At 38.8% G+C, this 15,012-nt stretch overlaps 2 protein-coding genes across 6 annotated transcripts in view; one reads left to right on the plus strand and one right to left on the minus strand.

Annotated features, from left to right (window-relative positions):
* Positions 1–14,241, plus strand: part of LOC115518424 (pyridine nucleotide-disulfide oxidoreductase domain-containing protein 1) — a 31,932-nt gene extending 17,691 nt beyond the window's left edge. Inside the window, exons 6-12 of the mRNA XM_030321898.2 lie at positions 144–304; positions 2,653–2,753; positions 4,484–4,619; positions 5,665–5,777; positions 6,630–6,752; positions 9,329–9,466; positions 10,054–14,241. Of these exons, the coding sequence (XP_030177758.1) occupies positions 144–304; positions 2,653–2,753; positions 4,484–4,619; positions 5,665–5,777; positions 6,630–6,752; positions 9,329–9,466; positions 10,054–10,302 (1,021 nt within the window). The 3' untranslated portion in view covers positions 10,303–14,241. The remainder of the gene's footprint in view (positions 1–143; positions 305–2,652; positions 2,754–4,483; positions 4,620–5,664; positions 5,778–6,629; positions 6,753–9,328; positions 9,467–10,053) is intronic.
* LOC115518422 (cationic amino acid transporter 3-like) overlaps positions 1–15,012 on the minus strand; it is a 91,973-nt gene that overhangs the window by 7,111 nt on the left and 69,850 nt on the right. For all 5 annotated transcript variants that reach the window (XR_004343864.1, XR_004343862.1, XR_004343865.1 and 2 more), the window contains exon 3: positions 10,977–11,038. The gene's annotated coding sequence lies outside the window, so the exon portion shown is untranslated. The remainder of the gene's footprint in view (positions 1–10,976; positions 11,039–15,012) is intronic.

The following is a 15,012-nucleotide window of genomic DNA, read 5'->3' on the forward strand; positions in this document are numbered from 1 at the left end:
ATTACATTCTTCCTTATTTCTGTTTGCCTTAAAACACTTTCTTTTACCTTTGGAGAAAATTGTTATTTACAAAAAAAAAAAAAAAAAAAAAAGATTCCTACTCAGACTTCTTAAATTGCTCTGAGTAACTTTATTCCTTTCAGGTATGAAATTGAAGGCTGTGAAGTCATTTGGGCCATTAAAGACAAAGCCATTGGGAATACTTTCTTCGATGCAGGTGCAGCTGAATTCTTGACTTCAAAGCTCATTGCTGAAAAACCAGAGGCTAAAATTGCACATAAAAGAACCAGATATACAACTGAAGGTAAGTATAGCATCTATTCATTAATTCACAGATGAAACTGTCTCTTAGCTGTATAGAAAAAGGCTATAAGAACATGGAGTAAAAATACTACAGTTGAGAGACAGATACATAGATAATATTTATTTCCTGTCTCCATATACAACATTTAGACTTTCAAGGATTTTTTTTTTCAAAGTTTATTTTGAGAGGGAGAGAGCACGGATGGGGCAGGGGCAGAGAGAAATAGGGAAGGAGAGAGAGAGAAAAGGAATCCCAAACAGGCTCTGGCAGTGAGTGCAGAGCCCAGTGCGGGACTCAAGCCCACAAACCCTGAGATTATGACCTGAGACAGAACCAAAAGTTGGATGCCTAATCAACTGAGCCATCTAGGAGCTCCTATCCAGGACTTTTTTTTTTTTAACGTCTATTTATTTTTGAGATAGAGAGAGACAGAGCATGAATGGGGGAGGGTCAGAGAGAGGGAGACACAGAATCCGAAACAGGCTCCAGGCTCCAAGCCGTCAGCACAGAGCCCGACGCGGGGCTCGAACTCATGGACCATGAGATCATGACCCGAGCTGAAGTCGGCCGCCCAACCGACTGAGCCACCCAGGCGCCCCATGGACTTTTTTTTTTTTAATGAAAACTGTGTATAATTAAGACTGGAAATTTAAAGTGAATTAAATAAACCAGCCCATCTGCATCTTTGCAAACAGGTGATACAACTGGACAGCACCTTAGGTAATGTTACAAAAAAAAAAAAAAATGCAATGAGTTAAAAAGGAAATACAAACCTAGATTTTTATTTAAGAGGCTTTTTAAAATTTTTAACTTTTGGCTTATAAAATTCAAAAAATTCTGTAAGTGTTGAGGGTGCTAAAAGTTGACAAAATGTTTAAAAACTGTTGGCTAATTGTTTAATTGAATTATAATCACATATATTAGTTTCAGATGTACAGTAGTGATTCAGTATTTTTATACATTATGACGTGATCACCTCTGTAGGTTTAGTTACCGTTTGTCACTGTACCAAGTTATTACAGTATTGACTATATTTCCTATGGTGTACTTTATATCCCCATGACTTATAACTGGAAGTTCATACTTCTTAATCCTGTTCACCTGTTTATCAGTTCCCTCCCCTGTGGCAACCACCAGTTTATTCTCTATATCTGAGTCTGCTTCTGCTGTGTTTTGAGTTTTTTTTTTTTATTATTTTTCTAGTTTAACTTGCCTGCATTTATTGTAAAATTTTTATTGAAGTATAATTAACATACAGTGTTCTATTTTCAGGTGTACAGTAAAATGATTCAACAATTCTATACATTACTCTGCTCATCATGATAAGTACACTCTTAATCCCCCTTGTTCCACACACACATCCCTTCACCCACCTCCCCTCTGGCAACCCCCCGTTCTTAGTTTTTGAGTGGGTTTTTTTGAGTCTCCTTTTTCTTTGTTTCCTAAATTCTACGTATGAGTGAAATCATACGGTACTTGTCCTTCTCTGAGTTATTTCACTTAGCAGAATATCCTCTAGGTCCATCCATGTTGCAGATGGTAAGATCTCATTCTTTTTCCTGGTGGCGTAATATTCCATTGTGTATATGTGTGTGTACACATACACATGCACACCACATCTTCTTTATCCATAAGTCTGTCAGTGGACACTTGAGTTGATTCCTTATCTTGCTTGTAAATTATGCAAGTTCACATAGGGGAACATACATCTTTTTGAATTAGTGTTTTCATTTCCTTTGTGTAAATTCCCAGTAGTGGAGTTACCAGATCATGTGGTAATTCTGATAATTTTTTGAGGAACCTCCATACTGTTTTTCATAGTGGCTGTACCAATTTGGATTCCCACCAACCGTGCACGAGGTATCTTGTTTCTCTACATCCTTGCCAACACTTGTAATTTCTTGCTTTTTGATTCTAGCCATTCTGGCAGGTGTAAGGTGGTCTATCTCATTGTAGTTTTGATTTGTACTTCTCTGACTAGTGATTTTGAACACTTTTTTATGTCCTTGTTAGCCATCTGTCAGGTCCTCAGCCTGTTTTCTATTTTGGTTGTATTTGTGTTACCAAGTTGTAGGAGTTCTTTATACATTTTGGATATCAACCTTTTATCAGATCTCACCCTTCATATTGACCATGTATTTAGTATGGTTTATATTCAACACTTGATTGAAAAATTACCTGTTCTATAGCTCTATATCACAAAATATTAAAACAATCAATACAGATAAGTTAGTTTATGCTATATATGAGAATCCTGACATTGCCTAAAAGCTTGAGAACACAAGTATACTTCTCTGCCTGGAAGTTTTTATATCATTTGAATTTTGAATTGAGTTTTATCTTTTCAGGAAGAAAAAAGGAAGCACAAACCAAAGGTAGTGCTGGCAATATGGGCAGTGCCTTGGGACCTGATTGGCATGAAGGCTTGAATCTTAAAGGAACAAAAGAGGTATGTGTTCATACACTAATTAAACATGTGTAGATGGAATTTTAAATTCTTGAACCATTCGTTGAAGACTGGTTACAAATATAGTCCAACAACTGCTAGGTCACTTAAAATCCATAGTGCTAGGATAGAACCAATAGCAGCTGGCCCAGTTCCTTACCTTAAGAGATAAGTGGATATTTAATTCATCAAAAACTGTTCAGAGTGGCCAAAATGAACAAATCAGGAGACTATAAATGCTGGAGAGGATGTGGAGAAACAGGAACCCTCTTGCACTGTTGGTGGGAATGCAAATTGGTGCAGCCGCTCTGGAAAGCAGTGTGGAGGTTCCTCAAAAAATTAAAAATAGACCTACCCTATGACCCAGCAATAGCACTGCTAGGAATTTACCCAAGGGATACAGGAGTACTGATGCATAGGGGCACTTGTACCCCAGTGTTTATAGCAGCAGTCTCAACAGTAGCCGAATTATGGAAAGAGCCTAAATGTCCATCAACTGATGAATGGATAAAGAAATTGTGGTTTATATACACAATGGAGTACTACGTGGCAATGAGAAAGAATGAAATATGGCCCTTTGTAGCAACGTGGATGGAACTGGGAGTGTTACGCTAAGTGAAGTAAGCCATACAGAGAAAGACAGATACCATGTTTTCACTCTTATGTGGATCCTAAGAAACTTAACAGAAACCCATGGGGGAGGGGAAGGAAAAAAAAAAAAAAAAAGAGGTTAGAGTGGGAGAGAGCCAAAGCATAAGAGACTCTTAAAAACTGAGAACAAACTGAGGGTTGATGGGGGGTGGGAGGGAGGGGAGGGTGAGTGATGGGTACTGAAGAGGGCCTCTTTTGGGATGAGCACTGGATATTGTATGGAAACCAATGTGACAATAAATTTCACATATTAAAAACAAACAAACAAACAGTTGCCCTTCTTTTTAATTCTCCAGGCACAGAGATTTCTACAGTGAATATACCTGTCCTATTTTAAATTAATCTTTTCTTAAAGGTCACCTCCTATGCATTATAATATTTTACAGGTTATTTAATAAATTCTAAATACATATTTAATACCTTAATTGGATAAGATGATTTGCTTTTACTCATTTTATTTATTAGGTATTTGTTTTTAAATAATTGCTAAAAGGCTATGATATGTAAATACTGTAAGAAGCATACACAGAGTTCTTACTACTTTGTATGATTTCAGCCTCAGGTAGTTTGGAGAGGAGCTGGCTTCATGTTATACCTCATTTTTGTGATAGAAATTATGCAAAATCAGTTCTTCTGCACCTTGAGATTCTAAGTTTAGTAGTATTTTTAAACTGAGCAGCAGTTTGGTTCAGTGAACAGTATCTCCTACATACTTGGTACTTTACTAAGGTTCTGGGATATAATAGTAAGTAAATCAACATAGATCTGCCCTCAAGAGGGTTTTATAGTTCTCTAACAGTTGAAATTTTTAGAAAATATATTTGTAATTATCAGTGAGGCTTATCTTAAAAAGCATCCCTTGGTGTTACCTGTCAGTGCAACTACTTGTTCTCTTAAGTTCTGAATGGATTTCTTCTTACTGCCTTCACAAACAGAAATCAAGATTATATGGGGGCATCCAGTGTGTTTTCATTTATATTTTCCATATGTTTCTACAAGTGGATTGTAATTTTTTTTTTTTATCAGTAACCCAAATCAGTCTTTTGGGAAGTATTATTTATGGTAACCATTGTTTCTTTTAGTTTTCTCGTAAGATTCACATTGAAACTATGTGTGAAGTAAAGAAAATCTACCTTCAGGAAGAATTTAGAATTTCGAGGAAAAAGTCCTTGCCTTTTCCGAGAGACCATCATAATCAGCCAGTCACAACTGATAAAGGTAAGTAATTAAGAAAAAATGTAATAACCAGTAATTTAAAAGGAGGAAACTTAAACATAAAAAATAAACATGAGGGGCATCTGGATGGCTCAATCCATTAAGTGTGTGACTTCAGCTCAGGTCATGATCTCACAGTTTGTGAGTTCGAGCCCCACTTCAGGCTCTGTGCTGACATCTCAGAGCCTGGAGCCCACTTTGGATTCAGTGTCTCCCTCTCTCTCTGCCCCTCCCCCACTCATGCTGTGTCTCTCCTTCAAAAATAAACTTAAAAAAAAAAGTAAACATGAAATCATTACTTAATGTAAGTAATTTCCTTTTCACTACTTAATCTTCAAGTTTCCTAATAATTGATATAGTGAGCATCACATTTTACATGGCATTCATGGTGTTTTGCCCACCACAACTCTGTGAGTCAAATGGAATATCTTGCAGATCAAAAAGAAACTAAAAAAACCTTTATGGTTTCAGAGCTGAAGTGACTTCCCCCAAATCAGATTGAAAATCTGTAATTTGGGACTAATTCCTGTTCCACATCTCCTGTGAGACCTACCACTATTTGAAGAAATACACTCAAACTAGTGTGTAATATTCCATTGTTTTGAATTCTTTGAATTTTTCCACGGGAAGAGTTAATGTTACAGTTTGACTAAGAACAGTAAGGGAAAACATTGAAAAATGAGTAATGTAGTTGGGCTAAACTCTCTGGAGTATATAATATATTAATATTTTTAGATAAATAATTTATAAAGTGATTATCAATTTAAATTTACTTTGTTAGAAAAGGTCTAGGTCTAAATTTGAAGGGAGAATGTTTAGAATGCTGTAATGTTATAAGTATACCCAAAACAAGGAGATAATGTTGATTGTATTATAATTGTTTTAGTAAATGTGCCTTATAAAAGTTATTAAGCAGGGTTGTTTTAAAGTACTCTCCTGCCGTTTTCTTTCACCCTTTATTCTAGGTATTATAGTCACATAATGCTATGGATAACTTGTGGTGATTATATTGGAGAATAAAGGTTTTGTTTATTTTGTTTTGTTTTAGAGGTATGGCCTGTATATGTGGAATTGACCAGTGAAAAGATATACGGCTGTGATTTCATTGTCAGTGCTACAGGAGTTACACCAAATATAGAACCTTTTCTCTGTGGCAACAATGTAAGGTGAAGTTTTTTTTGGTTTTTTTTTTTTTGTCCTGCTGTGAATATTTTTATATATTTTTTAATGTTTATTTATTTTTGAGAGAGAGAAAGAGTATGAGCAGAGGGAGGGGCAGAGAGAAAGGGAGACAGAATCCAGGGGAGGCTCCAGGCTGTGAACAAGCTGTCAGCACACAGCCTGACACGGGGCTCAAACTCACAAACTGTGAGATCATGACCTGAGCTAAAGTCGGATGCTTAACCGACTGAGCCACCCAGGTGCCTCATGCTGTGAATATTTTTAAAGTACTGTATGAAATTTGACTTTCAAGCATAAATAACTGTTCCTTGCTTTAGTGTAAAACTGTAACTTATGGAAGGTGAAAACAATTTAGATCATATTCATGTTTGGATTTGCAGTATTTCTTATTGCGTAAAGTCCTTAAGCAGCTAACATCCCAGCATAAATGTCATCATTGATGGGACATAATGCACAGTTCATTTGTCTAAAGGTTGGTAAGAGACTGACACCTATGGATTCTTACAAGTGATTCTTTTGGAGAAATGCTAAAATGCTAAATGCCTTTTAGCATTTAAAGCTCACAAAACTGGAATATTGTAATTATGAGTGGGGTAGTCACGGTTACTGAGTGTTCCTGATGTTGAAAGTCTAAAAATTTTTGAGTTGGTCTGTCTTAGTAGCATTTTGATCCCCTGGAAATTGAGCTATCTAAACTTACAGCTATTATTTACTTTCTCATTAAAGATCAGCATACCAAGGTGTACAAATGTGACTTGTTCTTTTACTTTAGAATGACAAAGCCATCTTTCACTTTTCTTCCCATGTGTTCTCATAAGGAACATTGTTTAGTTTGATCTAGGCGAAGATGGTGGCCTGAAAGTGGATGATCACATGCACACGTCTCTCTCTGATATCTATGCTGCAGGTGACATCTGCACTGCATCATGGCAGCCCAGCCCAGTGTGGCAGCAGGTAAGCCAGCATCCAGGATCACATCTTCGTATCAGAGATTCCATCTGACGGTAAAGGAGTTGCTACCAGCAAATCTAAATATCTGGTTTTCCAACTTTTTTTACTTTAAGAAGCTGTCATACAGTTTTTTGTGACAATTAAAGAATTTTCCCTTTTGGTAAGTTATTATATAGTGATGGAACAGTAGTTTATCAGCCCTGTCCAGTGGAACTTTATGCGATGACAGAAATGTTCTGTACCTTTGCAGTGTCCAGTCAGGTAGTCACTACATCTCTCTATTGAGCACTTGAGTTTCGGGGCGCCTGGGTGGCGCAGTCGGTTAAGCGTCCGACTTCAGCCAGGTCACGATCTCGCGGTCCGTGAGTTCGAGCCCCGCGTCGGGCTCTGGGCTGATGGCTCAGAGCCTGGAGCCTGTTTCCAATTCTGTGTCTCCCTCTCTCTCTGCCCCTCCCCCGTTCGTGCTCTGTCTCTCTCTGTCCCAAAAATAAATAAACGTTGAGCACTTGAGTTTAAATAGCTACGTGTATCTAGTGTCTGCCAGACTGGACAGCACAGCTTTAGATTAATAATTACTGAGGTATAAACCATCTAGATAAATGATGACCCTATTCTGTCCCTGTGAGAACTGTGACTGAAAAAATTTCCTATGGTAAACAGCCTTCCTCAGCTGAACACCTCCATTGAACTGGACACAGATTTCCTCCTAATGGTGGAGGAGAAATCCTTGAGGAAGATACTCAGACCGTGGTCATAGGTGAGGTGGTCTCAGGGGGAGGAGAGACACAGTAGATGTTACAGATAAGAGACCCAGGCAACACTCCGTGTGAGACCAGCTCCACAGGTAGGGATATTACTCCTTCAGATCAACCATGGAGTGTGAAGTAGCAGAAGAGCTAGATGTATTTTTTTTTTTTTTTGTAAATTTTTTTAATGTTTATTTATTTTTAGAGACAGAGAGAGACAGAGCATGAACGGGGGAGGGGCAGAGAGAGAGAGGGAGACACAGAATCGGAAGCAGGCTCCAGGCTCTGAGCCATCAGCCCAGAGCCCGACGCGGGGCTCAAACTCACAGACCGCGAGATCGTGACCTGAGCTGAAGTCGGACGCTTAACCGACTGAGCCACCCAGGCGCCCCAAGCTAGATATATTTTAAGAGGCAGCTTCATTACTTTGTGTGTTTTTACCTACAGCAGAGCTAACAATCATATAAAAGTGCTTTTAGCCTAGGGGCGCCTGGGTGGTATAGTCAGTTAAGCGTCAGACTCAGCTCAGGTCATGATCTCACGGTTCGTGAGTTTTTAGCCCTGCATCAGGCTCTGTGCTGACAGCTGGGAGCCTGGAGCCTGCTTTGGATTCTGTGTCTCCCTCTCTGTCTGCACACCCTCCACTCATGCTTTGTCTCTGTCTGTCTCTCAAAAACTAAATGTTAAAAACAATTTTTTTTTAAAAGAGTGCTAGCTTGTTTTCAGTTTTCTCTGTAATCATTCTCTTTCACTTCTGTGACAGATCTGTCATAAACTCTGAGTTTGTGGGATTTTTTTTTTAACGCTTTTAAACCGTTTAGGATAAATCACATCCTTAATGGGTGTCATAAACTCTGGTATAGTCCATGTCCAAAAATGACAAGTGTCTCTTGAGTGAATCTAATAGACCCTGTCTCTTAATTTGCAGAAGCAGTAAATAATAAATAAGTACACTAATTAATTTGTTTTACATAGTCCGAGACACAGACTAAAGGGACCTTGAAGCTGGTATACATTATTTATGTTTACAGAGGAGACTGAATTAAAAAAAAAAATCTATCAAATGATTGTGGTATTAGTTTTGCACACAAAAGGACATTACTAATTGCTTAGTGTAGGCTAGCTTATTTAAATCTCTTAATAGCCACTGAATAGGTGGTATACATTTTTGTTTCAGGTGAAGAAACTGAGGCTCAGTTAGTTAAATAAGTAGAAATAAAAAGTTAAATATGTAGAAGAGTTGGTATTTAAATCTCTTGACTTCCAAGGCCAGTGTTCTATGCAGGATCACTGATAACCTAAGGGAAGAATTTAATTGGTTGCTGAAATCTGGTAAGATTTCTTGAGGCTGTTAGGACACCAACTAATATATCGATCTACCTGACCACTGAGGTTTTATTGCATGAGAAGCCTTAACTATATAGCACCAAAATCTAAGGATTAGGAAAAGGAATGAATTTTTCAGTGATCATTTCTCATCTCTATTTATGCTGATGATAAACTTACTCTGTGAGAGGAGACCAGTTAATTAGTATTATTCTTCCCTGGTGTACCCTGAAATGTTTTAGTTGCTATAGTTTATTGAAACATACAGAGTTGGTATCATCCTTTAATTTTAGAATTCTCAAATAGCAGTATCAGTTTTGGTTAGTGTGGAATGGTGATTGCTTCTATGGCAAAGACAATCCAACTGGTCATCTGGCTAGCTAGATCTAACCAGTCTCAAGGACTCTCGGTATTGAAGCCCTTTAAGCAATTTTGTAAGGTTAAGGTGCTAGCATTTTTTAAGTATGGACAATGAACATTATATCTCATGACATTTTTTTATTTCAGATGAGGCTGTGGACCCAGGCTAGACAGATGGGGTGGTACGCAGCCAAGTGCATGGCCGCAGCTACTTTAGGACAATCTACTGACATGGACTTCAGCTTTGAACTTTTTGCTCACGTAACAAAATTCTTTAACTATAAGGTAAGATAAACAAAGTAGTGCCTTTTTCTGCTTGTTAGCCTTTAATTATGTAATTTTATCATTTAAGTAAATATATGGTTTTAGTCATTTTACAAAAAAATGACATCTCATTTCTTGCAAATCAGTACCTGGTATTACTGCTGGTCTTAATTCCTAATCACCACCTACCTTCCTACGATACTATTTTATAGTTAAAGGTGGGGGTGGGGGGGCATCTCTTCTAGACTTACTCCCTGTTGGTGCATTTCTGCATTTCATTTGAGATCCATCCTTGCCTTGTAAGGGGAACTAATAGCTGTCATACTCAAGAATGAACCAGGTACTCTGCCATACTTATTTTACTCTGAGGCAAGTTTTTTCTTGATAATTTACTGATAAGGAAGAACACAGGTAAGACTTAAGGAGATTAAGTCATGACTCTAAGCTAATGTAGTCCAGATCCTGCATATTTGCTAATTCACTAGATATTTTTAATGTTCATGTATAGATTGTGTGAGTCATCTGTATAATAAATGCAGTGCTATTCTAGCATAACACAGTGTAACCACATACCGTGTTTCCTTTTTGTACTTTATCCCTGCGTTTAGGTTGTATTGCTGGGAAAATACAATGCACAGGGCTTAGGTTCAGATCATGAATTAATGCTGAGATGTACCAAAGGACAAGAATATGTCAAAGTCGTCATGCAGAATGGGCGCATGATGGGAGCTGTCTTAATTGGTGAAACTGATTTAGAAGAAACATTTGAAAACTTAATTTTAAATCAAATGGATCTTTCATCATATGGAGAAGATCTGCTAGATCCCAATATTGATTTAGAAGATTATTTTGATTAATAAAAGCATTTCAAGAGCTACATAATGTTCCAAATAATACAAAGTCTCAATAAGGTAAAATTTAATAGAAGTGATAATGATTTCAGTGGCAAAGTTTTAAAATATATTTTTTCTAACTTAAAACCTAGCATTTAATGTAAATTTAAGTTATTCATTTCTAATTTAGCTTTGGGGCAGATTCAGCTAGGTTGTGATCTGTTTAGCCAACAACTTGGCCTGGTACACCAGAATCATTCTGATTGAAATGTTAGAGAGGGCTGTGGTTTCAAGAGGCTGATAGTTTGGTTTTACTTCTAGAAATGTAGCAATAGCTTACTTACTAATATCATTTGTATTGATACTTTATTCCTTTTGCATTTGGATTCCACAGCTGTTAAGAGCTGAAATCACTCCCTGTGTAATAAGCCTATATAAAATATTCCACGTGATAACACTGCTATCAACAGTTATGTAAAAATAATACGAGTTTATGTGAACTTTAGTTTACATTTTTCTCATTTTATACTGTCAATTTTTATAAATCATGATCTCAAGTGTTCAAGCCTTCAATATTAATGAAATTGTCTTAAACTACAAAATAATGGTGTATATGTACATAAAATGTTTTCTTGGAAAATTCAGAAACACTCTTTTCTTAGATTGCTGAAGCATGTTTGCAGACTTTTGGAAGTTACCTGAATTGTTTTCTTTCCTCTTTATCAGCTCCTTTAGAATGATACGTTTGAAGTGATTCAGTCTACAAACAAAAACAAACACTTTGGTAAAAACTCAGCTGTTGCATTTTCTCTTCAGATTAATAGTCCCCCTGGGTCCTTCTATATCGGTTAGCTCTTAAGTGTCAGTGGCCTAGTTTTTTTGTCTTCAAATATCTACTCAAATATGAGCCCTATCTTGAAGGGATATGTTGTCTGAGAAACCCTAAATCTATGGACACAGTGGTACACAGCATGGTTTCACAGGCTTGAGAGTATTGGTTCAACCTTTGCTGCGCAGGCAGATTTCTCAACCAGTGTTGATCACAACTGGTATTGTGAACAAGTCCTCTGCCTACTTCAGGATCTTGATTAGATCTCTGCAGTATGCTGTTAGATGTTTCATCTTTCACATGCTGTAATGAAATAGGCAACTGGGATTTGGGAATTACAAGGACAGGCTATTCTAGTTATTAAACTGGCTTAAAATGAGTCGTCAACATGAGCCACCCTAAACACTGATTTGTTAATTTGTTCTGAACTAAAATTAGGATATTCCTCAAGTCTGTCACTAGTCTCTGTAAGACATTGTTGAATTTACAGAGATGTAAAGAAAAGAACCTGGTTACCAGAAGGCCTTTGGATATGCTCTAGGAACCAGAGTGTCTGCCAGACATGATTGAGAGATGCTTAGAATCAGTCTATTCTTCATATTTACCTGATTTGTGCTCATTACACAATATTCTGGGAACTGTGGCTTCCTAGGTACACTGTTTAGAGACAAGAATGTCCTCATCATCAGATATTCCTAATTATTGATTCTAGTACCCTGATTTATATATCAGACTCTTGTTAACTGGTGAGTATAGCACAGCATAAGAAACTCAGAAGTTTCTCTGGCTGCAAATTTAAGACCATAGTTACCTTCACCCACCAGGTGTCAGAACTCTGTGAGGGGGAACTGGTTAGTCCAGCTCTTCAGATACAACAAACATGCAGGATGAAAAAAAGTTCAACTACAGCACCCAAACACTGCTATGTATATTAGTGTCTTATGAGTGATTAGCCATTACCTGGTTCAAAAATAATTCACTCTTTTGCATGGAATTTCTCTTTCCAATCAGCCACTATAAACTCTTAGAGATTAGCCTTTTCTTAAATAGCATTTCTATTCAGAGGGATTTAAACTTTTCCCTTCATTTCTTAAAAATTTAACATGCCCTTAGTACAGCAATATAGATCCATACACATACCACTTATCCTTTTATTATTTCACTGTTTTAAAACTGTGTTACTTTTGAATCTAGAAAATGCTAGTCACAGCTTGCTTAATCCATTTTGGCATCTAATAATTGCCCCCATGTAGTCCTAGCTATATATATTAGCCTATAAAGATTTAAAAACAATGAACTAGGGAGTGTTCCAATCCAAGATGGAAACATAGGAAGATCCTGAACTGGGCGCACCAAATCTACACCTGTTTGTAGGGAACTCCTCTTGAAGAACTGAGGACTGACTGAACAGCTTCTGTACAATAAAAGATACACCACACGGAGAACAGCAAGAGAGACAGACATGGTAATCCACGGTACCCACCCCTGATGCTGCAAACTGTAGCGGGGAGGATAGTAATGAGGTACCAGGAGCAGATTCATCTACCCTGGGCCACAGAAAATAAAAGCCCTAGCTTAAAAGAGCAACTAGACTATAAAGTAGCCCTTGAACCCTGCTAAACGGGAGGGGAGCTGCTGCAACTCTCTCTGGGTTGGAAGGTCTAATATGTGCCACAGTTTATGTACCCTCCCACAACCTTGACAGCATAGATGGGAGCAGGGTCCAGGTGTCCTAACCAGCCTGCCACCTCAGTAGCCCTGACACCAGCCCCAGCTGTCCCACCAAGTCAGCCCCATGGTGGTGCACACCAGGAAGCCCTGGTCGGCACTCACCATAGCTCCACCTATCTCACCACACTGAGGCAGGCACAAAGCACACTGGAACACTTCAGGCCTGCACCACTGTGGTTTCAGACAGCTTTTCAGCACTTCCCCAGTGATGCCTTTTTTCAGCTCCAGCTGCCCTGCCAGGACACCCACACTTGAGCTTCCTTTCAGGGCACCCTCCATACAGAACACCCTAGAGTGACCCCAGCCTATGCCTATTTCAGCTATAATTGTCCAAGTTGTCCCCTTTACAAAGCACCCAGTGACGTGCCCAGCCAGCAACCCACCTCAGCTCCAACTGCCCCCATCAAAGTACCTTCTGCACATCCCAGAACACCCCAGCTTACACCCACTTGGATTTCAGCCATCCTGTCAGGGTGCCCTCTGCACGGAGAACCCCAGGACTACCCATGGCTTGCGCCCACTTCAGCATTTGCTTTCCTGCCAGGGCACCCCATGCCAAGAGCCTCAGGACCCACCCCCAGCCCACACCCACTTAATCTACCACTCTTCTACCAGGGCAGCCCCAGCAGGGGGTACACTGCAACCCCCATCCCATGCCAGACAGCAAAAGTCACCAGATACATACAGTCTACACAGAGGACAACCACACATAAAGACCATTCCTTCAAGTTTAGGAGGAGTAGCTCTTCTGCCTAATTCATAGAAACAAACACAAAGTTAAGCAAAATGAGACAGGGGAATGTGCTCTAAATGAAAGAACAAGACAAAACCTCAGAAAAAGAAATTAATGAAATCAAGATAAGCAATATGCTTGAAGAATTTAAAGTAATTGATCATAAAGATGTTCACTGGACTACAGATAAGAGTGGGAGAACTCCATGAGAACTTTAACAAAGAACTGGAAAATAAAAACCAGAGTTGAAGAATACAACTGAAATGAAAACTACATTAGAGGGAATCAAAAGTAGATTAACGATGCAGAAGAATAATCTGGAAGATGGGGTAATGGAAAGCAGCCAAACAGCAAAGATAAAGATTTATTTATTTTTTTCTTAAGTAAAATCTACGCCCAGCGTGAGGCTTGAACTCACAACTCTTTGATCGAGTCGCATGTTCTACCTACTGAACTAGTCAGCTGTCCCCCTCCTGCCACCCGCCCCAAATAAAGAATTTTTAAAAATGAGGATAGGTTAAGGGATCTGTTGACAACATCTAGTGAGCATTCATATTATAAGGACCCCAGAAGGAGAGAAAGGGGTAGAAATTTATTTGAAGAAATAATAGCTGGAAACTTCCCAACCTAGGGAAAGAACTAGACATCCAGATTCAGGAAGCATTTTAGAGCCCCCCCTAAGATGAACTCAAGGTCCACACCACAACACATAATTAAAATGTCAAAGGCTAAAGAGAGAATTGTAATAGTAAGAAAGAAGGAAACCCCTTAAAAGCTCTCAGCTGATTTTTCAGCAGAAACTTTGCAGGCCAGAAAAGTGGCATTATACATTCAAAGTGCTGAACGGAAAAAAACAAAAACAAGGGGCGCCTGGGTGGCGCAGTCGGTTAAGCGTCCGACTTCAGCCAGGTCACGATCTCGCGGTCCGTGAGTTCGAGCCCCGCGTCAGGCTCTGGGCTGATGGCTCGGAGCCTGGAGCCTGTTTCCGATTCTGTGTCTCCCTCTCTCTCTGCCCCTCCCCTCTTCATGCTCTCTCTCTGTCCCAAAAATAAATAAAAATGTTGAAAAAAAAAATTAAAAAACAAAAACAAAAACAAAAACAAATAAAAACCCCTACAATCAAGAATACCTGGGGGCGCCTGGGTGGCTCAGTAGGTTGGGTGGCCAACTTCGGCTCAGGTCATGATCTCATGGTCAGTGAGTTTGGGCCCCGCGTCGGGCTCTGTGCTGACAGCTCAGAGTCTGGAGCCTGTCTCAGATTCTGTGTCTCCCTCTCTCTGACCCTCCCCTGTTCATGCTCTGTCTCTCTCTGCCTCAAAAATAAATAAATGTTAAAAAAAATTAAAAAAAAAAAAAAAAAGAATACCTGACAAGATTATCATTCGGAATTCAAGGAGAGAGAGTTCCCATACAAAAGGTAAAGGAATTCATCACCACTAAA

The sequence above is a fragment of the Lynx canadensis genome, chromosome B4 (genome assembly GCF_007474595.2).
Source record: "Lynx canadensis isolate LIC74 chromosome B4, mLynCan4.pri.v2, whole genome shotgun sequence".
NCBI classification, from domain to species: domain Eukaryota; kingdom Metazoa; phylum Chordata; class Mammalia; order Carnivora; family Felidae; genus Lynx; species Lynx canadensis.